The sequence below is a fragment of the Notamacropus eugenii genome, chromosome 5 (assembly GCF_028372415.1).
Source record: "Notamacropus eugenii isolate mMacEug1 chromosome 5, mMacEug1.pri_v2, whole genome shotgun sequence".
NCBI classification, from domain to species: Eukaryota; Metazoa; Chordata; class Mammalia; order Diprotodontia; family Macropodidae; genus Notamacropus; species Notamacropus eugenii.
The window spans coordinates 224,890,368-224,918,227 of NC_092876.1; the positions used below are offsets into that span (position 1 = coordinate 224,890,368).

Genomic DNA, 27,860 nt, shown 5'->3' on the forward strand with positions numbered 1-27,860 from the left:
AAAGTCAAAACAATGAAAAAATAGTAGAAAATATGAAATATCTCATTAGAAAAACAACTGATCTAGAAAACATATCAAGGAGAGATAATTTAAGAACACTGGACTACTCAAAACTGATGATTAGAAAAATAGCCTAGACATTATATTTCAAGAAATAATCAAGAAAAAAAAAGTCCCAATATTTTAGATCCAGAAAATAAAACAGAAATTGAAAGAATCTACTGATCACCTCCTGAAAGAGATCCCAAAATGAAAATTCCCAGGAATATTATAGCCAAATTTGAGAGTTCCCATATCAAGGGGAAAATACTTCAAGCAGCCAGAAAGAAATAATTCAATATCATGGAGCCATAGTCAGTATCACACAAAATTTAGCATTTTCACATTACAGGAGCAGAAGGCTTGGAATATTATATCCCAAAAGCAAAGGAACTAGGCTTATAACCAAGAATCACTCAAAAACAGAGTGCAATCTTTCAGAGGAAAAACTGGAAATTTAATGAAATAGAGGACTTTCAAGTATTCCTGATGAAAAGATCTGAGCTGAAGGGAAAATCCGACATTCGAACATAAGACTCAAGAGAAAATAAAAAAGTTAACAAGAGGGAGTAATCATAAGGGACTCAATAAGGTTAAACTGTTTACATTCCTACATAGGAAGATACATGTAACTCAATATTTTATCATTACTAGGGCAGTTGAAAAGAATTTACATAGATGGAGGTCATGGGGATGAATCGATTATGTTGGAATGATCTCCCACAAAAAAAGAAAGATTAAGAAAAAGAGATGCACTGGGAGAAAGCAGAAGTAAGAGGCACAACAGGGAAAATTTTCTCACATAAAAGAGGAGGGCAATAAAGGGGAATACAACAGAGGGGGAAATGTTGATGGGCAATGCTTCAACCTTATTCTCACTGAAACTGGTTCAAAGAGAGACAAATATACACACTCCACTGGATATACAAATATAACTTACTCAACAGGGAAATAGGAGGGGAAGGGGATAAGGAAAGTAGTGGGGATGATAAAGGGGAGACCAGATTAAGGGAGCAGGCATTAGAAGCAAAACAGACTTCTGAGGAGGAACAGGATAAAAAGAGGAAGAAAAAGAAACAGAAGATCATGGAATGGAAGGAAATACATAGTTAGTAATTGTAACTGTGAATGTGAATGGGACACACTCACCCATAAAAGAGAAGCAGATAGAATGGATTAGAAACCAGATTCCTACAATGTTGCTTACAAGAGATTTGAAATAGAAAGAAACTTACAAAGAGTTAAAATAAAGGGCTGGAGTAGAATCTAATATGCCTCAGTTGAAGTTAAAAAAGGCACGAGTAGCAATCATGATCTTAGACAAAACAAAAGCAAAAATAGCCTGAATTAAAAAGAAATAATCAGGGAAACTACGTTTTGCTAAAAGTTACCATAGACAATGAAGTATAAATACTTTATTTCACAAATATATACTATCTACATAAATGAGTCAAATTTATTAAAAATAAAAAGAGCCATTTCCCAATTAATAAATGGTCAAGGATATGATTAGGCAGTTTTCAGAAAAAGAAATCAAAGCTACCTATAATCATATAAAAAATGCTCAGAATCACTATTGTTTAGAGAAATGAAAAGCAAAGCAACTTTGAAATTCTCACACCTAACAGAAATGACAAATGATGGAGGGAACTGCTAACGGAGTAGTAGTGAAGCGGTCCAACTATTGTAGAAAAACAGTTTGGATTTATGCTCAAAGTGCTATAAAACTGCAATACTCAGCAATGTTACTCCTAGGTCTATATCCCAAAGAGATGAAAGAAAAGGTAATAGAATACATATGTACAAAAATATTTACAGCAGCTCTTTTTGTGGTGGCAAAGGACTGGAAGTCAAGGGAATGCTCATCAATTGGCAAATGATGAACAAGCTGTGGCATATGACTGTATGGAGAGCTACTGTACTAAAATGATGGCAGGAGAGGTCAGAAAAACATGGCACAACCTATACAAACTGATGCAGTGAAGTGAGAAGAACTGAGAGACCATTAAACTGTGAAAGACTTGGCTACTCTGATCAATATAATGATCCAAAACAATTCCAAACGACTCATGATGAAAAAAAGCTGTCCACTTCCAGACAGAACTGATGAATTCTAAGTGTTAACTAAAATATACCTTTCTCACTTTATTTTTCTTGCTTTTGCAATATGACTAATATGTAAATATTTTACATGATTTCACATGTATAACTGATATCATATTGCTTTGCCTTCTTAGTTGGTGAGGGAGTAAGGGATAGAATTGGGAAACCAAAATTTAAAAAGAAAAGAGCATTTAAAATAAATAAATAATTTTAAAAGGCTTTTTGTCCTCACAGATGTCCACAGTCTACAGTGACTGAGACTTGACAATGGCTAAAACTGTTTGATGTGGCCTAGCCTAGCACTTGCCAGTGAGAAAAAAATCTCTACCTGATACAAGAAGCAATAGGTCTTCTGAGAAAAACAAATAAGCATACTTACTGGGAAATAACTTGGATTTCTTTAAAGATGGAATGAAATCTTCTCTGATGATACTACAGGTCGCCATAAAACTGGATTACTAAGAGGTAAATGATAATGTCAGGCTCTTGTAGGACTTGAAAACGGAATTGCAATTCTCAGCAGTAAACTAAATTCAAATAATGGCAGTGCTTTTTGGAAGGATGGACAACAATCAGGTAACTAAAGTTGCAAACTTAAAGAAGATTCTTACAAAACTGGCAGTCACTTTAGAGAGCTGAAAAAAAAAATCTGACCACCTGACAGCCCAAGAGAAGGAAATACAATTTTCTAGACAAAAAAGACTCTGGGGACACTGGTTACACCAGAGAATTTAAATATTTTGTGCTTTTGTTTTTCAACCTATCTAGAAGAGACACGAAAAACCTCCTCATTTTTAGACTGTAGAGAATAATCCCACGATGGAGGAAAGAGGATAGAGAAGAATGAGAGGATAATCTTTGTAGTAAGGAAAGTTGTACATCACTTGGAGGAAGAGACTTAAGACGCATCTTTTGGGCACAGCATTGTCCTTCAGTATCTCAGAGAAGGAAAACTGGCAAACAGGATGTTTGTAACATCCAAATTAACTTCCCGAGGCAGAGAGGATGGGATGAATTAATAGCAATAACTCACACTGATGCAATGTTTTATAATTAACAAATTGCTTCCTCACAATAACCTTGTGATGCAACAAATTTAAGTACAATTTATAAGAAAATCAAGCTCTCCTATTCATAGTCATATGAAAAAATGCTATAAATCATTATTGATTAGAGAAATGCAAATTAAAACAACTCTGAAGAACCTGGAAAGACTTAGATAAACTGATGCCAAGTGAAGTGAGCAGAACCAGGAGAACACTGTACACAGTAAAGCAATATTCTGTGCTACGATCAGCTATGATAGATTTAACTATTATCATCGATGCAATGATCCAAGACAATTACAAAAGATCCATGATGGAAAATGTTATCCATATCCAGAGAAAAAGCAATGGAGTGTGAATGCACTTTGAAGCATGCTATTTTCACATCTTTTTTATTTTGTTTTTTCTTTTTTCTTTCTCGTTATTTTCCCCTTTTATTCTGATTCTTCTCTCACAACATGACTAATATGGAAATATGTTTAACATGCTTGTACATGTATAACCTGTATCAGATTGCTTGCTGTCTTGGGGAGGGAAGGGAGGAAAGGAGAAAAATTTGAAACTCAAAATCTTACAAAAATGTATGTTGAAAACTATCTTTACCTGTAATTGGAAAAAATAAAATATTATTAAATGTTAAAAAAAAAAAACTTTTGAGGTACCACCTGACACCTATCAGACTGGCTAATATAAAAGAAAGAAAGATAAATGTTGGGAGTGATGTAGGATAATTGGTACACTAATGCACTGTTGGGGCTGTGAACTGACCTACACCATTCTGGAGAGCAATCTGGAACTACTGATTGTTACTTCCCTATGGTAGAAAGCACATTCTCTGCATAAAAGCAAGATTACTAATACAGTTATAATTTCTATGCAGATGCAATCACTCAGTTCAATGACACTGAAAACTTCTCTCTCTGATTTTCAGACAGAAATCCAGAAAGTAAGAAATCTTAAATTCTAAGACACACAGGTCTTAAGTTTCAAATTTTCCTGGAAGCTATGTCATTTTTTCTCCCATATTGCTAATAAATGATCACAAAGAAACTGGGTGAAAACAGTCAATACATAAAGAACATTTTTAAGTTTTCAAAGTATTGTGTCCCTTGAGTCTCAAGGAAACAGCAACAACCAAAGTGTTTGCCTCTTTTGTGGAGTACGATGACAGCAGAATCCACATGAAATGGTATTTCCTAAAGATGATAAGGACATCCAGATTTTCAAGTTTGTAGATGACATAGTACTAAATAAATGAAGGCCTGAAATACTGTATAGCCCTTTGAATTTGATCCATAATCACTCAGAAGAGCATGGCCTATAACTACCTACACAAGGAAAACATGTGAAGAATACCTGTAGTTTTGACTGTGATAGCTTCATTCCTCTCCAAATGGCACTCTGGACTCCAGAAACCTTTTCATCCTGGAAGTTCACTCCAACCCCGTAAGTTATACATCAGAAGTGCCCTCCACCCTTGCAGAAGCAGCTAAGTAGTACAGTGGAGAGAGTGCTGGGCCTAAAGCCAGAAGATCTGAATTCAAATCTGGCCTCAGACAACTCCTAGCTGTGTGACCTTAGGCAAGTCATTTAATCTGTCTACCTCAGTTTACATCTGTAAATCAGTAAAATGGGGATAATAATGAAATCTGCGATGAGACCCTAATGAAATATTTGAAGCACTTAACATACTATCTGACACATAGTAAGTACTTAATAAATACTCATTTTCTCCCTTCCTTTTCTATGCCCTTTCCCTCTGGTAGGAAGGCTCCTCCAACAACATGCATCTAAGGAGGGCATCCAGCCCAGTCATGTTTTTATTCCTCTCTAAGTTGTACTCAGGACTCCACCATCCACCCCATCCACTTTCTTCCTCATTTTATGTGTTTTACTCCTCCATTTAGCATGTGACATCATTGAAGGCAGGACTATCTTTCTTTCTGCTTGTATGTGTATTCTGAACATTGTGAGTGGCACAGATCAAGCATTTAATAAATGCCTGTTGACTGACTGAGTGATACACAGTTCACCTGACCAACCATGGAGCTGATCCTTCAGTAGTACACATACATGTAAAGAGAGAGAGACATAGAGAAAGAATAAAAGTCTTATTGCATTTTAAGTGTAGAGACAGTTTTAAGCAATTAAAACTTAAAATGCACCAAGCCTCCTTTTGGCACTGTGTGTGTGTGTGTGTGTGTGTGTGTGTGTGTGTGTGTGTGAGAGAGAGAGAGAGATGGAGAGAGATAGAGAGAGAGAGAGAGACACGGAGAGAGACACGGAGAGAGATAGAGACGGAGAGAGAGAGAGAGGGAGGGAGGGAGGGAGGGAGGGAGGGAGGGAGAGAGAGAGAGAGAGAGAGAGAGAGAGAGAGAGAGAGAGAGAGAGAGAAACTGGGCCTAAAGTTGAAAACTGGAGGGTAGTAGGCAGTATTGTGTTTGGAAAATTGTGTGGCACTGTTAATGACGCCCAAGTTTCTCCCTGAAATATTCTTCTAATAATGCTTATATGTGGCTGTGGAGAGTGAAATAACTCAACCTTTAATTAATTAAAATGTCAGGTTATCCATGGATTAATTTAGTATGTGAAAAAGTTCTGTGTGCATGTGTTTATCTTTCAACATTCCTAATAAAAAGACCAAAGCTGAACAGAAACACCAAAATTCAAACACAAAAGTCAAGAAAAACATAAAGGGTAAATATATTTGAGGTATTTACCTTAGGAAAGGTAAATATCTCCTGTAATACATATATGATAATAACTAGCTAATAGTTTAATGGGGAAGCACAATCAAATATACCTTCAAAATCTCAGGGAAAAAAAAAGGGAGAAGAAATACACTAGGAAAGCAAAGAGGAGAAGAGGAAGTATTTACAATTCCTCATAACCAACTGCTTGAGAAAAGGAGTACACAGCCATGGAGAAAGGGTAGGAGTGATGACCAAATGAATCTTATACTTATCTGAACCAGGTTAAGGGTGAACACACAAGACACACTCAAAGCGTTTGATACAGAAATACATTCAACTTGGCAGAGAAACATGAGGGAACAGGGAAAGGGAGCCTTAAGAGAGAGGTTAATATCAGGGAGGGAACAGGTGCAAACAAGAAAAATTTCAACTTTTGAGAAATGATTGTGAAGAAGTATTTAAAGGGAGAAAAGAGTGGGTAAGAACCAATGATCAGGATCTGGGAGAAGAGAGAAAGAACGATCAGTGCAACAGAACAATTCACTCCAATTACAAAGCACCCATCACACTCTTTGCTCAGGTTACACCTCTACCAGGATAATACTGCCCCCCCCCCAAAAAAAAAGAATCCAAAGGAAGAAAATTATCTGTATGTACAAAAATGTTTACAGCAGTTCTCTTCTTGGGAACCCAAAATTGGAAACTATTGAGGATGGTTAAACAAATTTCAGTATATCAATGCAATAGAACATTTTTGTGCTATACGAAATAATTAAACGAACAATTTCAGGCGAAATGGTAAAGACCTTTATGCACTAACGCAGAATAAGGTTAGCAGAATCAGGAGACCAATGTGTAGAATGGTAACATTGTAGAGAAAAATAACTTTGAGACAGACTTTGGCACTCTGACCAAAGTAATGATAAACCATGACTTCAAAAGAAAAGATGAAAAACACAACTCACTTTCTGACAAAGCAATGAACTTAAAATACATAGAAATATTATGTTCAGACATGTTTAATGTGGATTTTTTAATCAGACTATATAAATATATAATGAGGCATTTGCTTAAGACAAGGGATTTTTGTGGTAAGGAGTGATAGTGGAAGTGAAGGATGAATAAAAATATATGGTATGTGAAAAAAATAAATTTTTAAAAGAAAGCTTTAAAAAAGCAATGATGAAAAGGATAGATTCAAGAAAATTTGGAAAGATGTGAATTAATAAAAAGTGAAGTGACCAAAACCAGAATATTTTGTACAACAGCTACCACACTACAAGGAAAAACAACTTTTAATACTTGAGAACTCAGTCCAATGACCAGCCACTATTTTAGGAGGTAAGGAAACAGGTGGAGAACTTGAAGGGCAGAAAGAAATGCACATTTTTGGATGTGGCCAGTAGGTGGATTTGTTTTGCTAACTATGGTTATTTCTTACAAGAGAAGATTTATATTTTTTGTAATGAGGGAGGGGAGTTTAGAAGGCGAGAATAACTATTAATAGGAACACCAAAAATAAAGAAGTAAAAGAAAAAAAAGGAAAGTAGGACAATAAATACATTTTTAAAAATCAGAGAGGACAGGAGTTTGGAAGGAAGATGCAGACAAACAGGACATCTCTGAAGCTAATATGCTGAATTAAATATATTTTAAGGTGTACATACTAAATATTTGTTGTTTCACATAAAAAATGGTTGTTTGAGTGTATGCTTCTCCATATGGACAAGAGAAAACACCAGCAAATCACCTTGCACAGATCAGACAATAAATATGAATCTAACTAATTGGGATGAATCAATCATGTCATAGAATTCTCAAAGAAATTTAAATACAAGTGATTACATGATCACTGATCCAAGCAGCAGAGAATACTGATGTGGCCTGCATACCATAGTTTGCCAATCCCACTCTAGAGCATGTAGGGTAAAAAGTAAAGTAGGGGATAACAAGTGGATAGCCAGTGCATATGATCCACTAGCGATAGCTCTGTTTTTCAAGACAGGCATTCCTCTTGTCCTTAACCTTAAAAACCATTATTTCCTTCTTACCATCAATTTCCCAAGTGCACATGGTCTAGTTTTTTTATTTCTCCTTATTGTTTACTGATGAATGAATTTCTATCTTGCCAAATTTTTCTTTCAAAACTTACAAATGGTCCTAAATTCATAAACATGAATTATTTTAAGTTCAAGTAATCAAATTAAAAGACCCAACAAAGATATACCTCACCTTACAACGAGCACATAGAGTACAAGATATCACTTCTGTTTCTACCCACCTTTGATGTCCCTTTGGTAGAATAATATAAACCTGATCTTCTTAAAAGAAAGTAAATCTTCTTCCATGATTTTTTCCCCTGCTCTTTTGCATGTAAAAAACCATGTATTTCAGGATATGTGCTAGAACTCAGAAAATTCTGGAAGAAAACATTAAAGATACTTATTCACAATGAAGGACTGGCTGAACTTCATTTTTTACAGGAAATACAAATCTGAGGTTCTGTATATAATTTCATATACTGAGCAAGATGTTGACTATCTTCATGAAGTCACAGAAATGGCAATTTAATTTAGTAAGTAAAAAATAATCTCCTCAAAAGTCTCCAAGTATATTGCCACGAAGAAGAGCTCAAGGAGAACTTTCAAATTTAAATATCTATAACCTAATCAGGATAGTTATTAGTGACAGCCATGTAACATACCTGTTGTCCCCACCGAATCCATTTGAAAAATCGGGTTTTGCTTCTGGAGGTAGATGGAAATATAATTTATTTAGATTCTGAAAAAGCCTTTGATGAGGCTGCACTGCAAAGGCTATTTTAAAAACCAGGATGGGATTAGATGAGAGACGAGAGGCAGTATGATACTGTACGAAGAAGTGAACTTGGAGCCAAAAGAATTTGGTTCAACATCTGAGTCTGCCACTGACTAGGCTAAGTGACCATGGATTAAAAAAACGACTTAACCTCTCTGATCCTCAGTCCCCTCACCAATTAAACATAGATAAGATTTATAGTGCTACAGTACAATACTGTTACAAGGAAAATAATTTCTAAATGACAAACTATTACATCAATTATATCAATTATTACATCATTATATCAATACAATATCAATAGAAATATATTGATAATACGAATATTTGCAATAAACTATGGGAAAAGGGGAGGCATGCTGCCACTTCCAAACAGTCTCCATCACTGCTACTGCATTGTAGAATTACTGATGATGGTGATACCACCAGGGTCCACAGGCCTAAGTGAGTCCTAGTTGCTACAGTGGTCCATGCCTTACCTTGTCTAGGTAGTAATGACTTCCTCTTGCCATGGTATCATAAAATATTAGATTTGAAAGGAAGCTTGGAGATGATTTGGTACAATTTCTCTCTCTCTCCCTGCATTTCCTCAACATCCTCCTCCAATCCCAAGGACTAGCAGGCATAGTTATTCTGGACAGGGTACTTTGGCTTCCTAATCTCATTTACTATTTACTTGGGTTAGGGTTAGTGTGAGTATATAGAGACAGGTGAGGGTGTGGTGGTTATCAGGTTCCCAAACCAATGAAACTTCGCTGGTTTTTCCAGGAAATGGCAAATTTCAACAACAACACTGATGGAAATCACAAATAAAAGTGTGAGAGTCCACTGCTTTTACATCTCCCCAAGGTGCTTTTAAAGCAAGGAAAATAAGAGACAGGCCAAGAATATTTGATGCCTCCCCACAGAATAAGAGGCATGTAAAAGAAGAGGTTATGACCTAGATATCTAAACCACCTGTAAAAATTTCAAATCAGTTGGAAAGTATTTCTAATTCTTCATTAAGCACTGTCATTATCTTCTGGAAGTTTCTCGGTTTGGCCAGGTATAGGGAATCAATTAAGCCAAAAGTGGCTGTGGCAGTCAATGAGCTATAAGTGTCAATCGTCTCACCCCAGATGTGATATTCTGTGCCTCTTCCTCCTCCCATGAAAAATAAGGGAGGTAAAATTTCGATATTGCTCAAAGTAGTAAGAAATTCTCCTTATATTTCTCAGTTGCCACAGATTTCCCTCAAGAGGTATCATGTGGTTTTAGTTAACCTCTTAGATTTTAGATTTGCTTGGTGATAACAGAAGTGACAACAACAAGAGTAGAAGAGGTGGTATTATCTGCCAATAATCAATAAGATCATTTAAATTGTGGCCATCAAATAAAATATTACAGCAGAATTAATTTTTAAAAATCAGTAAGAAAACAAAAATATAGCATCTAAATTTAATTATAAGGAAAGTATAATTTTGTGTTACAAACACAAACTTTAAAAAAATGAAGGCAGAAATTATGAAATATCATTCTATTGTATGGATAGCCCTACAGATAATTCAGAATAAGTAGGATGGTTTATTTTCCTATATTTATTCATTTTTTCAGAGAAAAGCACATATCTTTCTAGACTATATGCTCCTTGAGTGCAGGGTCCATGATATTTCCCTGTGTCTGCAAATGTATTTTGTCCCATACTTGCTAAATATTTGTTGATAACAAACCACATTCCTAATTTATCACAAACCAAAATACACTACTAATACCATTCCAAAAGATGGTTAAAAAATAAATGTTATACATCTGATCTTTGTTCCAGAAATAAAAAAAAAAAATCAAAAAAAGAATGCTTTCTGTTCTTAAAAGAAACTAACATTTCAAAATGAAACAAAGTAATATTACAAAGTATTTCTCAACTGTTTGTAGCTTACCCAGTGAAAACTCCAGTAGTTACAGAGAAATTGCTTGTTAGAAATAATGGCAGATCTATAGCATTTTAATTAACTAATCTATCTGAAAAAATAACTCAAATTACTTTTTATTCAAGTCAAATTTCTGGGGAATGAACATCATAAGCCACTACTACATGAAGAAGAAATGAACATTACAGATACATAAATTCATGACACATATCTCTATATTGTTCTTAGTCAAATAATCTTGTCTCTCATTCTCATTAATTATTCTCATTAATCTCCAGATTCAGTTAAGAAGAATCAACATGTAGGGAAAATATTTTACAGGATTTTCATGCTCTTTTATAATTATTTAATTTTATTTTTTAAATTTTATTAGGAAATAGGATTCATCATATTTGGACTATTTACAAAATCTACCTCTTAAGCATTTCTTTACTGAAGACTTTTCCACTTTCTTGATCTTATTTTTGATTTTCCAACAAGAAAGTGGAACAACAAACCTAGACAAATCTTCAACATATATCACATGGTAAACACTTTGCAATTTCCACTAATGGTAAAAAGTAATTGTAGTGGCAGTGGCGGTTGTTGTCAAAATCGAAGTCACAGAGATAACAGTATTACACCTTAATATCTTAGGCAACTGACAAACCAAATTACCTGGCAGCAGTAGTACTAATAGTACTACACAGAATGACCAAAGTTATCTGTTTTTTAAATGATACGTCTCTGTCTCTCATCTGTTTCTGATGCTCTGTTTCAGTCTTTCTCCCCAACCCATCTTTCTCCTCATCTTTCCTTCTCCCCATTTCTCTTAGTATCAGAATCACTTCCCAATAGGTTTACAACACCCAGGAACAAAGACTTCTTTTGTAAATAAATAAAGTCAAACAAAATAAATCAAGCCCATTAGCTTCCTATAATCTATTAATTACTGTTTTTGTTTGGATTTTTTTTTTCATTTCTTGAAAAACTGGAATTGCCTATGACAAAATTTTTAAACCTAGGTATTTTCAAGGAAAGGTCTCAAAACAACAGTTTAATCAAATTGCTGCTGATCTAGTTCAACAAAAATATGGAATACCTGTAAAATAAGAGCTTGAGAGAGTTCTCCATTGGTTTCAGTGGCAAAAGACACCATATGCTCTGGAAAAAAATTCTGTTTAAAAAAGACAAATGTCAGACTATCTTATACAGAAGTTTAAAATGATATGATATAATTAGCTTTCTATAAAAATGACCCCCAACAACCCAGAGGTAGATGGGCCCTTGAAAAGCCATCGAGTCTACATTCCAAAGAAGTTGAGTGACGAGTTGCTGATCAGAGAGAGTTGCAAACAGCAGGAAGCAATACAGTAGTAAAAAGGAAATATGATGGCGATGTTTTAGTAGAAATAACACACCAGAAATTGCAAGAAAAACCTTGCACCATACTTGATTCTAGTCTACTATTTGTTCTAAATGAGCTCTAGCTTTATAACTAATTAGAAGAAGTTGAAAAATTCCTAAGAAATCAGAGAAAAAAGGTATAAAAAGGAAGTCCCCAGAAAGGTAGGTTATGAGAAGTACGACTTTTGTTGTAAAGTCATTCAGTCATCTATGATTCTTCATGACCCCATGGATCATAGCATACCAGGCCCTTGTATGCTCCACCATCTCTTGAAGTCTAAGTTCACGTTCATTGTTTCCATGACACTATCTATCCATCTCATCCTCTGCTGTCCCCTTTTACTTCTGCCTTCAAGCTTTCTCAAAGGCTACGAACGCAAATTTAAAAAAAAAAAAATGAATTGACTTCAAGTACTTACTGAAAATACTGAGTACTTTCTACTCTTGAAAGTCATCTCTGATGTGCTGATTCCTCACCCCACATGTACAGACACATCTAATCAACCAGCTCCATCAATCCTTACTTCCATATATCTCTTACGTCCTTCCCCTCCTTTACATTCCACTTTCACCATGCAAAGTTAAGCCTTGATGGCTTCAAACTTAGACTGCTTCTTGACCTGAACTGAATCTAACTTGATGCTTTAACTTCTTCCATAAATATTATAATGCAAAATCCCTCCTACACTTGGTTAACTAACTCATAGATGGTAGGGACTATTTCTTTTCTGACTCTGTATCCACAGCATTTACAATAGCACCTTAAACGCAGCAGGTACTTCATAATGTTTACTGAACTGAATTGGCTATTCAGGATGCTCAAGCTTCTATACAAATCTGGGAGGGGGTCAATGCTAATAGTTCCAAAGAGAGACCAGGAAGAAGGCTAACCATCCAGCCCAATGGGAAATCCTATTCTAGAATAATAACCTAAATATCAACACTCTGGCATGCTATATAGAAATATGACTAAATGATATGGCTTATCTCTTCCAGTTATATAAAATCAAGTATCCCGGCTAGTTAAGGAATAAAAGACTACATTTTGCATTAAGAACATCACTGCGGCACATCTCTTTAGATGTGAGTTTTAATTTCTTGTTTTTAATAAAGATGCACACCAAGGAAATGCTTTCTACTGAAATTATGTTCCCATTTAATTTTTACTGCAACTATTATTTTCGTTATTAAGAATCATCCTATTATTTTCCAAATGCCAATTCTAGCATGCTGCTAGAATTCAAATTCCAAGGGAGTTAGGACCATATCTTAATTATCTTTATATTTTCCCCCATTGCCTAGCACAGAGTTTTACATATAGTAGGCACTTAAAATGGTTGATGGATGACTAAAATAATAAGGTAAAAGAAAATAGAATGTAAAAAAGGGTCTTTCAGGATTTGAGTAACACTCAATTATGATATATACTATGACTATTTCCTGGAGAATAATTCTAACAATGAAAAACTTACAGCAGAAATATGTACAGTTCCAGAAATAAACCAATTTAAAATACACTGAATATTCCTAATTTGCCAAATAATTTGTATGTTATATAGTATAGATTTCCTTTTCTTATAGTGAAGTTGATATCAATAAAAATAGTAAGTTTGTATCTGAGTTCCTATGTATAAGGAATGGTTTAAAAAAAAAAAAGGCAGCCTGACTGGACCATAGAGTAGCATGTATTCAAACTGTAAAGCAAGGGTCATAGGATCACTGATTTAACAGCTGTCCACTACAACGCCCTCATTTTATGGTGAAGAAAATAAGGCATAGACAGATCAAGTGACTTTGCTCAGGTCAGCTAGTGTCTGAGGCAGAATTTGAATCCAGGTCACCACAACCTGAAATCCAGTGTCCTCTCCACTATTCCAAACTATATTTAAGAGGCTGAAGCCAATTTGTAAAGAGCTTTAAATAAAAAAGAATTGATCTGTTGAGATTCCAATGGCTCCTGTTTACCTGACAAGAAAAACTCCTTCCTCTTTTTTTTTAAACAAATGTGATTCCTAGAAGTGGGATTTCTTGCTTATTTCCAATATTTCATGCATTTGTGTGTATGCACAAATGTGGCACGTTGATTTCAAATCCAGTTTCAGACACTTCTTAGTTGTGTGACCCTGGGCAAGTCACTTAATCCTGTTTCCCTCAGTTTCCTCATCTGTAAAATGAGCTGGAGAAGGAAATGGCAAACCACTCCAGTATTTTTGCCAAGAAATCCCCAAATGGGGTCACAAGGAGTCAGACATGACTGAAATGACAACAACAACAAAAAAATTTTGAGGCTGAGTCTTACTGCTGGTTCTTTTTCTAGCATTTTTTCTCCTGTGAATTTCTGAGACTCCACTGCTTTCTTCTTCATTCACTGTAGCTACTTTTTACTGTATTTAGCTAGTAGAGATATTTTTCTTCCCTTCCATTTAAAGCCCTTTTTGATTAGATTTGCAAGACTACTCAAACGTATTTTTGCTAGCCTTGTTATGTTCACTCCATCCCTATGCAGTGATGTTTTTGGCACAACTGTTCAGAAGTCCACAATCCATTTTTTGATAACATCTTATCTAGTTTTTTCCATCCCAAATCCTGATCGTGAAAGCAAGAGGGATGAAAATGTCACCAATGCTCCCTAAAAACTCAGTTTCTTGCCTAAGACTTTATGATACTTAGAAATATTTCTAGACCCTTTTTGGCAGTACTGATTGCAACTACACATTTTATCAGAAGTGAATGGCACACACACACAAAAAAAGAAATAGATGGCATTCATTTGGATTGAAAGGGTTTGGGAGGTTTTCTGTGATGTTCTGGATACATACTCGGGGAAATAATAGATTTCTATACTGTATCAGCAGGGAGACAAATAGAGACCTTAGTACTCCTCAAGAGGAAGCCACCAGCCATCGTTCCTCATTCCTTCCTCTGGCACTTACTGGATGCCCACCTGACAGCACCAACAGATTCACTTTAGAGCAGGAGCTGCTTCCTTATAGGAAGAGCTGACTATTCTCAGGATAAGACACAGCTAAACATGCTCCTTAGCTCCCAGTATTCAGTGATCTTTCTTCCCTTTCCCCTCTGTGTCACAACTCCCCATCCTCTGACCTCCTCACATAGGTCAGTAGTCCCCTAGACAAGCAACAGATAGAGAACTGGGTCTGAAATCTGAACGATATGAGTTCAAAGACAGTCTCAGAAATTTATAAGCTGTGTGACCCTGAGAAAGTCATTTAACCTCTATCTGCCTCAGTGTCCTCATCCATAAAATGTGAAAATAATAGAACTTATCTTGCAAGGTTCTTATGAGGATCAAATGAGATAACATTAGTGAAGTGCTTAGCACAGTATCTGGCACATAGTAGGCACTTAATAAATGTTTGCTGCACTTCTGACACCTTTTTATTTACTGTTTTCAAACTGAAACCATTCTTTCTATTACTTATGGAGTATCTCATTCCCCCATTAGAGATGTTCTTCAAGATCCACTGACCTTCTTTTCATGAGGGAGTTCAACATAGATAAGTCAAGTGTACTCCATGTAGGTCACTGCAAAATTCACCCCAGACTCCATACTTTCTCGAAGTGATATCCTTAGTCCTTTCTGTTCTTTTTATTTTTTCATTCTTGCTATAAACATGAGTGTTGTTTTTACCACACTGAGTTTGTATTAGCAGAATATCCAAATGGAAATGTCCAGCAAATAATTTTAAAATCAGACTATCAACACAATCCCTTTCCATTTACCAAATGAAGAAACTCAGGTTCAAAATGTTAAGTGTTTTGTCCAAAGACACAAATAATTAGTGGTAGAACTAAAGGAAAAGCACAGATTTTATGATTTTTTTTTTTTGCTCCATGCACTATTACACCAATTGCCTCTTCTCTATAATACAAGATGAATCATATACTTTTAAAACATACTAAAATCACTAGTGTGCTTTCAAAAAGCTAAGGAGTCTATAACTTAGAAATAATACAATTAATTCTGGGGACATATGTATTAAAATGTTCTCCTCCTTAAAATGACGTTAAAAGATAATTAAAATGAAGTGCTTCTTTTCCATTGCAGTATTTTGTACTACTTGTTGATATTACTTACCGCTGGGTTTTTAAAGAATTCGTATTTGGCATAATTTTTCCTAAAGTATAGCTTATTTTCTTCCTCCATTCCCCAGTTTGACTGAACTTCAATCACCAGTTCATGATCTTCTATTGCTCTCTCTGAAAAGATCAAGAATAAACATATAGCTGTACTGTAGTTTCCTTATAACAGTATTAAAATTTTAATTCAGTTCTAAAAGAGTCACATCAATCTTCATATCAATATAAAATATAACTGAGGTGGGGAGAATGAAAATTAACATGCCTTCTGTCGTCAGTTGTTTTAGCTTTATTGCGATGTCAGTTATAAAATAAACCTGATCACAAACATAACTAAATGTATAGAAAACATCAAGTAGTTCTTTTTAACTCTGTCATCTCAACTTAAATGTTGCTTATTATAAAGTAAATATGCTATACTTCTAACAATTCAAACCATGAAGAGATGATAACTTTTTACAAGGTTAATAAATGGGGGAGGGAAGAGGAAACAAGCAATTATCGGGCAGCTACTGTGAGTTATGTACTGTGCTAAATGCTTTACAAATACAAATCCATTTGATTCTCACAAAAACCCTGCAAGGTAGGTGCTATTATCATCCCCACTTTACAGCTGAAGAAATCAAGGCAACGTTTAAGTGACTTGCTTAGGGTCATACAAATAGAAAGTGTTCCAAGGTCAGATCTGAACTCAGCATTCTATCAATAGCACCAAGTCCAAGAAACATAACTTATACCGCAAGAAAAAATTAAATTAAGTACTATAAGAAACCTTCATAATTAGCATGATGCATAATTCATTAACCAATGGTTCATAAGACCCTAAGCTGTTATGGTACTCCACACTTTCACAACCAAAAAGGCTCTGAGACTCAGTGAGATGAGTCAATGAATTGTTTGAAATGAAAATTTGATCAAAATGATTTGTTGATCTGTACTCACATTGTATAGATACTTTAAATTAAGTAAAATAAACAGATTCAATCTAGTAAATATATAAAAATATATAAATATAATAACAGATATTTCTAATGTTAAAATAAATGGTAGAAGAAAAAGAAGGAAAAGGGTAAAAAAACAAACCAAAAAACAGCAATACATAAAGGGAAGCACTAGCAGGGTCAAGAAGAGGTCACTTCAGACAGATTTAAGAGGTTAAGATCCTACTTATAAAACAAACACTGGAATTGCTGGTAGAACTGCAGGAAATGGAGGGAAGAACAAATCTTGGTGCCTTAATCTACTATTGAGTTGTTCCTAAGACTTATTTGAAAAGCATCTGAGTACTAGGATTTGAGCATTCCAAAAGTAACCCCTCACCTAAAGCACTCACTTCTTTAAGACCTTATTCGTTTAAAAGGAACTTCTCAAGAGAATAAGCCATGCAGACTAATGAGTTTGGATTGAACAAATACTGAAAATAGCTTTGTTTGTTTTTTTAACTTCCAACTTCTATTCTGTCTTCATTCACTCATCTTCCTCTTCCCCCAAGTACAAATGCTTCCTCCCAAGGCTTAGTCCTTAACCCTTTGTTCTCTGTCTATAATCTCTCTTAGGCCTTTAGTCTCCTTTCTTGGCTTCAACTACAAAGCTCCCTCTAAATGGTTCGCACCTCTCCATCTACAGAAGTCATCTTTTTCTTGAGTTCTATTGCTATATCTCTAATGTCCTATTACACATGTTCAATTCCAAGTTCCAATGTCACCTCCATCTCAACATGTATAAACTCACTCTCTTTGTCTCACAAAACAGTTCCCTTTCTGGCTTGTCAATTTCTGTCAATGGCATCACCTTTTTCTCAGTAATCTAAATACTCTTGAAAGTCATCTCTGATATGCTGTTTCCTCTCCTCACATGTACAGATGCATCTAATCAACCAGCTCCATCAATCCTCACTTCCAAAACTTAAGCTCTTCCCCTCCTTTACATTGCATTTTCACCATGCTAGGTTATGCCTTGATGGCTTCAAACCTAGACTGCTATACTAGCTTTCTAGCTGATCACCCTGCCTTTGTCCACTTCACTCCCTCATCTGCTACACATCATCAGAGTAATCTTCATGAAAATCTGTTTCAGCAATCACTTATAATGTATTAGTTGCTACACTAAATACTTTGGATACCAAAAAAACCCACAAAAAAACCCTTGTCTTCAAGGAGTTTATATATTCTAGTGAGAGATAGACCACACAGCAATGAGGGGATGGAACTAGAAGCTAGGGGCAACCAAGAAAGATTCCCTGAAGGAAGCAGCACTTGAGCTGAGTCTTAAACAAGCCACAAATTTCAAGAGTTAGAGGTTGGGAGGGAGAGTGTTCAGGCAAAGCAAAGAACTGGTGTAAAGACAGAGACAACAGATGGGGTACTACGTGTAAGGAAAGGCAAATAGGTTGGACAGCAGAATGTAAGAAGGCTTGAAACAAAGGAAGGACCCCAGCTGGGATTTTATACTTGCAGTTGAAGACAAAAAGTAGTTAATGGAGTTTGTTGAGCAGGGCAAGTGACATGGTCAGACCTACACTTACGGAAAATTGCTGTGGAAGCTTAAATAGAGGATAGATTGGATAGGAAAAAATTGGAGCAGGAAGACCAGCTATTGTAATAGTCTAGGCAAGAGGTGATAAAAGACTGACCCAGTGGTGGCTGTGTGTGTGAAGAGAAAGGGACATATTGCAAGAAATATTTTTTTTTGAGGAAAAACATATAAGATTTTGCAATTTTTAGAGGAATCAAGGATAACACCAAACCTGTGAACTCAGATGACTAGAAGGATGGTAGTTTCATGGACAGTAATAGGGAAGTTTAGATGAGGAGTTGGATTTGTGGGGAAGTCAATGAGTTCTGTTTTGGGGCATGTTGAATTTGAGATGCCTAAAAAACACCTTGTTTGAAATATTTGACAGGCAGTGGGAATTGAAGAATGGAGCTCAGAAGGGAGACTTAGAGGAAAATATATAGATGTTGAAGTCATCTGTTCAGAAATGAATATTGACCACTCGGGAGCTAAGGAGATTACTATGAGAGTGCAAAAATAAAAGAAGTCAAAGGACAGAGACTTGGAATATAACCCCGGTTAGTGGATAGAACATGGCATGTGAATCAACAAAGGAGACCTAAAACAAAGTCCTACAGGTAGATAAACCAAGAGACAGAAGTCACATAAACCAGAGGAGAGAATATCCAGAAGAACACAGTCAGTCAGCTGCAAAAAAAAGGTCAACAAGGATGAGGAACACATCCAAATTCTGGCATCCAAGGTTCCCCCAAAACTAATAGAACCAACTTTTCTAGTGCAATCTCCTTCCCTTATACTTTTTGGTTCCAGCAAAGTATGCATTCATTCATTCACTCGTTTATTTTTACTCATTCGTAAAGATGCTGTATCTTTTTAACCTCTGTGCATGTGTGTGTATGGCTTTTTTTCCATCTATTACCTCAACAGAAATACAAAATTTTCCCCTTCTCTTTTCCTACCTAACCTAACCAGTCTGAAATCTAATTTCCCCCATAAAGCTATGCCTGATTATCCCAACCAGCCAAAAATGATCAATCATGTTCCTGAACTCCAATAGCACTTATATTGTTCAGTCACTTATATGCCATTACAATTACTATATTTGAATGTCTCATATCCCAGGTAAACTGTAGACTCCTTGAAAGCAAGACTATTTCATACTGACACAGAGCTTCATACTTGTTTAACAAACGTGGGGAAAACTCCACAAACTATTAGCAAGCAACTTGGCAAAGATCTGAGAGTATAGAAACAGAAAAAGGGAGGAACTTGGAATCCAACTGAAAGTAAGCAAGATGTCAAAGTATGTAAACTATAATCTTATGTAAATTTTACATAATCCATGAATTCAATCAAAGAAAAAATAAAATAAAAGTATTTTTTTTAAATGAGCTACATTTAGCAGGTGTCACCATGTCTTTCAAAGGGAGAATTGCTGTGAGCAGAAACTTTAAGGAAACACCAGAGAAACTTGCATTAATGAGTACTGGTTACTGAGCACCTAAAAAGGTTAGTGTAATGGTCCATAAAGTAGAAATCAGTGGGGGGGAAGAAAAAGAAATATTTGTAGTTTCAAAGTCATTATTGCCTGAAATGTTCAAGCAATATCACTGATAATCAGAACAACTTTCAGGTAGTTCTAAGGTTAAAAAATTACTTGCAACCAGTGTATTATGGACCAGGAAGTAAGAAAAGAAAATGGAAGAAAGACTGCTAGATCAGCAGGCATCTAACCCTTTATTGGATCGGAGATGAAAATTATACAACTAGACTTTAGGGTCTATCAAAATAATTAGTAAAGTATATGGCAATAGCAAATAAAGAGGGAACTCAGGTCAAATGGCAATGATCTGAAATTTATCCAATCTAATTCATGAACCTTTCAGAGGTCAAAAACATACAAAAGAAAACTTTATACGGACTTATAGGGAAGGTCAGAATTAATCTCTTTTTTGACAGGTGTGGTAGGGCAGGTGAAAATTTATAGGGGTCATTTTGGATCTGAAAGAAGAGAAACAGACAGATTTTTACAGTTTTATAAGCAAGAAAGATTATGCCCATCAATGCTATTGGGAAACAACTATTTAGCTGTTCATAAAGAAAAGAGTGACTTTAATGTACCACTTATAAAATCACTCATTATTTTATAGTCACAGTTTATATGTTATATTCAAGTTAATTTTAAAACTATTGACAAAAATTTCAGCCACATATTTTTAAGTTGGTTAAAAGAACATAATACCAATCTGTTGGGAAGCTTGTCTGAAAATTTCAGCTAAACAGTAAGTGGCTCCCACTATGATTCAAATAGTCTTATATGGTAGAAACAGAAGGGGTTAGATAACTGGATGGTTCCATAATAAAGCTATATATTTTCATTATATGCTAAACATGGAGGATACAAAGGTAAATGTTTAATTGTAGAGTGAACCTCAGGAAAAATAACAACCCCAGAGAGAAAGAAGGTTGAGTTTTGCAGCTTGTTTAGTTAAAAGACTTTGACATGTTAACATTCTTCACACTTACCTCTGAACCTGTAGGCCTCAAGAAAATACAACACTATGTGGGCAGAGAAAATTAATCAAGGCCATGTCTTATCATGGATAGTATGGGAAAACTAAACTGGAATATCTAAATAACAGAAGTAACAATTTATGAGAGAAAATATAGAAAAGCATCAGACATTCCAAAATGTCTTCAATCATGCTCTAAATTAATTTCTCATTTTCTAAAACCTTTTATAAAAATTACATGCTTAGTAATATTTATACTTAAAGAGCTTAAGGTAACCAGAAAAAAATGAATCCATATTTCTAGAACCATTGGCAATCAGTGGCTGGGGGGGGGGGGGACTTTTTCTCAAGAAATCCATAATAATACCTAACAAGATACATCCATAAATGACTCCTCAATTCTAGATACAGAGTCCCTGAAGTCCAAACAAGGCACTAATGCTCATACTTCACAAGCTCAACCTATATCAATGATGTCAACATCACAACATTGGATTCTGCCTAAGACACTTTCTAGCTGCAGGATTCTGGGCAAGTGACAATCTTCAATTTTGTCATCTGGAAAATGAGAATGTTAGAATCGACCTCTAAGGACCCTTTCAGGTCTAAATCTATGATCTATAATTACCCCAAAGGGCCCAAAATTCTAAGAGGCGTTCTTAGTGAACAAAAGTTAATATTTAGATTCTAAATTAAAGCTCCAAACAAATATGAATATGTATACATATATACATATTGTACTATATGTGTGTATATATATGTACATATATATATATACATATACACATACATATATGAAAGGAAATAAAAATCTCAAGAAAAAAATCTTGAATCCATAAAAATTAATGCTAGATTTGGAGTCAGAAGCCCTAACTTTAATCCCAATTCTACTACTTACTGAGTGCATGATCTCAAACAGGCTATTTCATGGGTCTCAGTTTTCCTCATCTGAAAAATGAGATGCTTCAGTTAGATGGTCTCTTTGTGGGGCAGCTAGATGGTTCAGTGGATAGAGCACCAGTGCAGGAGTCAGGAGGACCTGAACTCAAATCTCACCTCAGACACTTGACACTCACTAGCTGTGTGACTTTGGGCAAGTCACTTAACCCCAACTGCCTCATCCTGGGTCATCTCCAGTCATCCTGATGAACATCTGGTCACTGGATTCACATGGCTCTGGAGGAGAAGTGAGGCTGGTGACCTGCATAGCCCTCCCTCACTCAAAACAAAGTCAAGTGCAAGTCATGTCATCATTTTTCTGATGGCATGGGCTTCTTTGGCAACGAAGGACAAACACACACACTCTAATGTCCTTTGCCAACTCTAACTCTTAAGATCTCATGAAAGGGCTCCTAAAACAAAGCACACTGAGAATAATGATTACTCACAATTATAAAGTGCTTTGAGGTTCACAGAACATTTTCCCCACAACAACCCTATAACAGACAGCTAATATAAATATTTATATTGCCATCTTTCAGATGAGAAAAGCTTCAGCCCAGAAAGATTGGATTACTTTGTCCATAGCTTTATATGGAAGCTTTATAGGAAGCACAAAGTTAGTATTCCATCTAACTGTTCACCTTCCTAATCTAAAAAAGTGGCTAAGAGCGAGGAGCCAATGTCCATGAATTACCATGCTAGGCAACCTAATCTGGAAGCAAAAGCTTCCCAGGGTATCATTCTATCACAGCCCACATTGCTAACAACTCCCCGCGCAAAAATAAAATATTCATAATGACTGATTCACCAAGACAAATTTCTATTACATCCAGCAAACTACAAACAAAGCAGGCTGTTATAAAATACAATTTAAAAATATTTCTGTCAAACAGGGTTTGGAGACTCATGAGTAAGCTTTAGTTATCTAAAAATTTTCACTTTCTAGATTAATTTATCAATAATGCCAGATAAAAAATTGCTTTGGGTTAAAGTGAAAAACAGGATGACTTAGTCTAAACTTATTTGAAATCTTATGACACATCTTTAAACTCTGTCACTTATTAGATCTTGGGCAAACAACATAATCTTTAAAAGCCTCAGTGCCCTCATCTGGAAAACAGACCTTGAGGTCCTTATCTCCCCAGATGGTTGTAAGGATCAAATCAGACAGTGATTGTAAGGGATTCTGCAAGCCTTAAAATACTACATGAATGTCCATTAGGAGCCATTCTTGGTAATTAGCATCAATACTATATGTGACCAGGCAGCATGTCTAACAGAAAGCAAGCATTCTGCCTTCAGCATCTTTGTGTTTCATGGGAATCTGTATTTGTGAAATATACATGGGGCAGAAATGTACAGGCTGGTTTCTAGTGATGAAGGAACAACAGCAACCACAGACTGTACCGAACTTTTAACAGGCTAGGTAAACATTTCAATTTACCTTCACAATGTGCACGTGTATGTGTGTACCCATTTACTTGTATAGTCATTTACGCTTCATAGTAAATTAAATTATTATCATTATTAGTATTTATAACTGACAACTAATAGAAAACTGACTAGGGGAGGGATAGAGAGAACATGAAGACACAGGGAATCAAACAAGGTAGAAGAGTCTTGAAAAGAGAGACAGAGCAAAGTTGAGCAAAATCTATGTACTTCTCAGGTTTACCTAGCCCCAATCCTGAGGGCGGGCAAAAGAAAATAATTATGGGCTACCTAGAACACTAAATCTTTTTCCCTCTTTTTATTTTTTCTTCCTTAGTTCCCACTGAAACTTTAAGTAAATTTTAGTTAGTTAAAGAAGGTTCAAAAATACTTTTAAAATTAAAAAGTAAACAAGAAACATTTCCTATGTGGAGTCAGAAGTTTCTATTAAATTGTTTTTGTCACAAGATATATAGATCAGTCTAGAGAGCTAGGGTGTGAAACGAAGATGACATAAAGACAAAAAAATCCATAAAATATATTATTTTAGATTATGACAGTTCAAAATAAATATCTTGATCACTGAAAAGATGAACGCAAGAAAAACTCACTTAAATTTATCATTACTTTGTTATTTCTTATTAAAAAATTCTCTTACCTCAGCTTTAAATACAATACAGAAATTTAATATTTGCTACATATTGAAATGTATTCTGATAATTTCACAGATACAAAGCTACCCTAAAAATGCTAAGCACTTGAAAAAAGAAATAAAAACATCTGTAAATGTTTCTAGTATACACTGAAAACAAAACTATATTTGCTGTATATATATACATGTATTTATGTATGTATGTATAGAGAGACATTTTTGCCTTCTTTGTCATCTATAGACATCTCTAACCAATTTAACAATAGTATAAAAATTTGAAAAGTTTCTATTTCTACAACACTAACAAATTTACTTTGATGTTTCACAATCTACTGTAGTTTTGTGGCAACTATCAGATAGAAGCAACTATATATAATTCTGTTTTTTATTTAATTTCTGAACAGGGTTTTTCTCTAAAAACAAAAACCTGTTCCTTCTGAAGCTGCTGATTTAACTTCAAAGTCTTTTTTTTAAAACCTCAATCCTCCAGGAATAGAAAGTGCTCACCTGTGACCTTCTGCCTGGGTTTCTTCACTGAATCTACTGAAAGTACAGCATGAAGCTCAAATAGAAATCTGAGTCCCCACTCTTCTTCTCACTTGATAAGAGAAGAAACAAAAGTGGCTTTTTACCTCTAATTCCCCCAGAAAACAATTCTTCTTACACCTTTGTTATAGGAAACTCCAGGAGACAAATGGTCCTTGTACTCCCATATGTTAGGGGGAAACTACATAAATTTTTTTTGAGTCTTATTTTCAGATAAAAATGAACAGCCACCTACCAAACAAAACAATAACAAGGGAAGCCGTGGACAAAAGAGGGCTCTATTTCTGAAGGGATTCTTAACCCAACAGTCCTTTCTAACAGAGGCGATATCACCAGGAAAACTGCCACTGTCAAATTTAACTGAATATGTGCTTTGGTTGGGAAATCTTGATGCTGGGAACTGCTATGTATTAAAAAAATTATAGTTTATTCTTCAGCAAACTGTCTACAACCTTCTCTCAACTTAGGCATTGTAAGCAGTTTCACAACATCAGAGACTTAAAAAAGTGTTTTATATATCCTACCTCCTCCTTCAACCCTCTCTTTTGTGGCTGTTAATAGCTGACTGCTCTCTAGTCTGGACAGGCTTTACTCTTCAGCACCATCAAATACTTACTATCATTGATATAAACTTACTTATATTTGACATGACAAATATGTCCCCTCCCCTCCCTGCCATTCAAGTACTAAATTAACATTTTCTCATCTTTGGCCTGAAATTTTCTGGATTGTATGTATCTGTAATGGCATCTTTAAGAGGCTAAAAGCTAGGAGAGAGGGACCAGGTGAACATAACTGTCTTTGGATGAATAAATAGGAATTTAATTATTATTTTTGTTGTTACCAATGACCATGCAGTCAGAAACATGGGCAATATACAAGGCTATGAAACCACTGCAAGAAATACAAGATAAAATTCTACACTATTGATACATGTATGAATTTAATATAAATATATAATATAAAAATAACCCAAAAATTTCAACAGAAGAACATTTCAGGCCTCTCTTTTTATCATCTCTGTGAATTTCTTCTGTCTTAAAGAGGTGGTACACAGACAACTACGCAAACAAAAACTATTACAGGAAAAGCATCTAGTATTTCATTTTGGCTGTTAAAATCACTAAGCTAAGAAGTTCAGTGTCCCGATGTTACAATGAGTTCCTCCTGAAGTGACTCCTGAGCAGTCTGAATATATGTGCTTGATAACTCTGGCTAATTGCCTCTGTTTCACACCGTAGCTTCAATTAGGAAACAAAACTAAAGGGAGGCAAATATGGATCTCATTAAGTTCCAGATGACTTCTTCGAGATTGAAGTTCTTCCTTATGTACTGCTAAGTAAGAGCATGAATGTGCATCCAGGGAACGAGAGTGACATCCAGTGGATATGAAATAACACAGGCCTGTTTCAAACCTAGGTTATTGGAGCAGGAGTTGAATTAGACACAGTAGGAATTTGAACTTCTGAAATGTATACATATGTATACATATACACACAACATACACGGACACATACTTTAGCCTTTGAATGAAGAAACTGCATATATATTTACATACGTGTGTGTGTGTGTGTGTGTGTGTGTGTGTGTGTGTACCTTCTTCATTCTAAGGCTAAAGTACCCGACAGATTAGAACCTCATTTTCAACCTATCACAGTGAAGAATCTATCAGCTAAGTAAGAAAAGGATTATGGTAGCTCCACCTCAGGCATTGTCCAAAAGAAAAACACGCCAACCAGATCAGAGTCTCATTTACAAGATATATATGGAATTGATTCAATTTTATAATTCCAAAATTAATAAATGTTCAAAGGATATGAATAGTCAGAGCTCAAGGGAAGAAATCCAATCTATCAATAACCATATGGGAAAAAAATGCTCCAAATCTCTAATAATTAGAGATGCAAATTATCACTCCCAGCAGATTGGTGAAGTTAAGAAAAAAAGTAAAATGACAAATATTGGAGGAACTATGGGGAAACAGGCATATTAATGCTCTGCTGGTGGAGCTGGGAATTGGTCCAGCCTTTCTGGAAAGCAATTTGGAACAATGCCAGACTGGCAGAATTTTCAAATATCAGTTTATAAAAATTCTGTCTACTTTACTACCCAACCCTGCTGAAACAACTTCAATTATTTCAAGTTTCCTATACGATAAAATGAAAATTTCTCAGGTGAGCATTTAAGGTTCTCCATAATCTGGTTCCAATCCAATTTTTAAACTTTATTTCATATTGCTCTGAACTCTATATTCCAGGCTAATTGGAATACTAGCTGTTCCTCAAACTTGAGACTAATTTCTGCTTCCTTGCATTTGTACAAGTTGTCCCTCATGCCTGGAATGCAATTCTATCCTCATTTCTGCCTTTCAGAATCAGGTTCCACTGTATTTCCAGGACTTTTACATGTTGTAACCTATTGGAGCCATCTCTATCTCTTTCCCACTGGAATCTTGGACTCAGTCAATGGAACTATCCTGGGTTCAGCCAAGCCAACTTTGGCCTTATCTTGCCCAGATTCTCATGTTTTCCACACTTTTAGTCCATTTCCATACCAACCTAGCACAAACCCTATTGCCACCCCTTTCCAACTACCCCTTTATATACATATATATCATTTTCTCCCATTAGGAAGTAAGCTCCTAGAAGGTAAGGCCTGTCTTTCTTTCTTGTATTTGCATCCCTACCTGGAACACAGTAAGAGCTTAATAAATGTGTTATCTATCCATATAATGTTCATTTCAATGCTATTTCCTCCATGAAGCATTCCCTAATTCTAATTCTCTGCCATCACAACTAGCTTGCCATTTTAAGTCCTCTCTCTCCCACAATTTTTGAGTTCCATACTTGTTTGCGTACATGTTGCACCTAACATGCAAAGTGGGATCCAGTGGATATAGCAGTGGACTATCTTTGAGAGGAAACGATCCTGAGTCTTAGAAGTTTGTATTTGAATAAGCATCTTGTTGACTGAGAAATTTTAGCCAAAAATTCTTAGAACATATCGCACTTAATGAGAGTTTTGTCAAATCAGTCTTAATTTGATAGGCTGTTAGCATTATAAATTTCATTTACAGGTGAACAAATCAGGAATTCATCATCTAGTTCAAGGGCATTTTCTGATACTCATAATTACATCTATGAAAAAGGTATAATTTATCTTCATTCACT

The 27,860-nt window shown here is 35.4% G+C and overlaps 1 protein-coding gene across 3 annotated transcripts in view; it reads right to left on the bottom strand.

The window, feature by feature from the left end:
* GRB14 (growth factor receptor bound protein 14) overlaps positions 1-27,860 on the bottom strand; it is a 156,139-nt gene that overhangs the window by 21,518 nt on the left and 106,761 nt on the right. For 2 of the 3 annotated variants that reach the window (XM_072612169.1, XM_072612171.1), the window contains 3 exons: positions 16,091-16,212; positions 11,687-11,761; positions 8,163-8,300 (listed from right to left, as the gene is read on the bottom strand). In XM_072612169.1, the coding sequence (XP_072468270.1) occupies positions 8,163-8,300; positions 11,687-11,761; positions 16,091-16,212 (335 nt within the window). The remainder of the gene's footprint in view (positions 1-8,162; positions 8,301-11,686; positions 11,762-16,090; positions 16,213-27,860) is intronic. The other variant, XM_072612170.1, reaches the window with a different exon arrangement.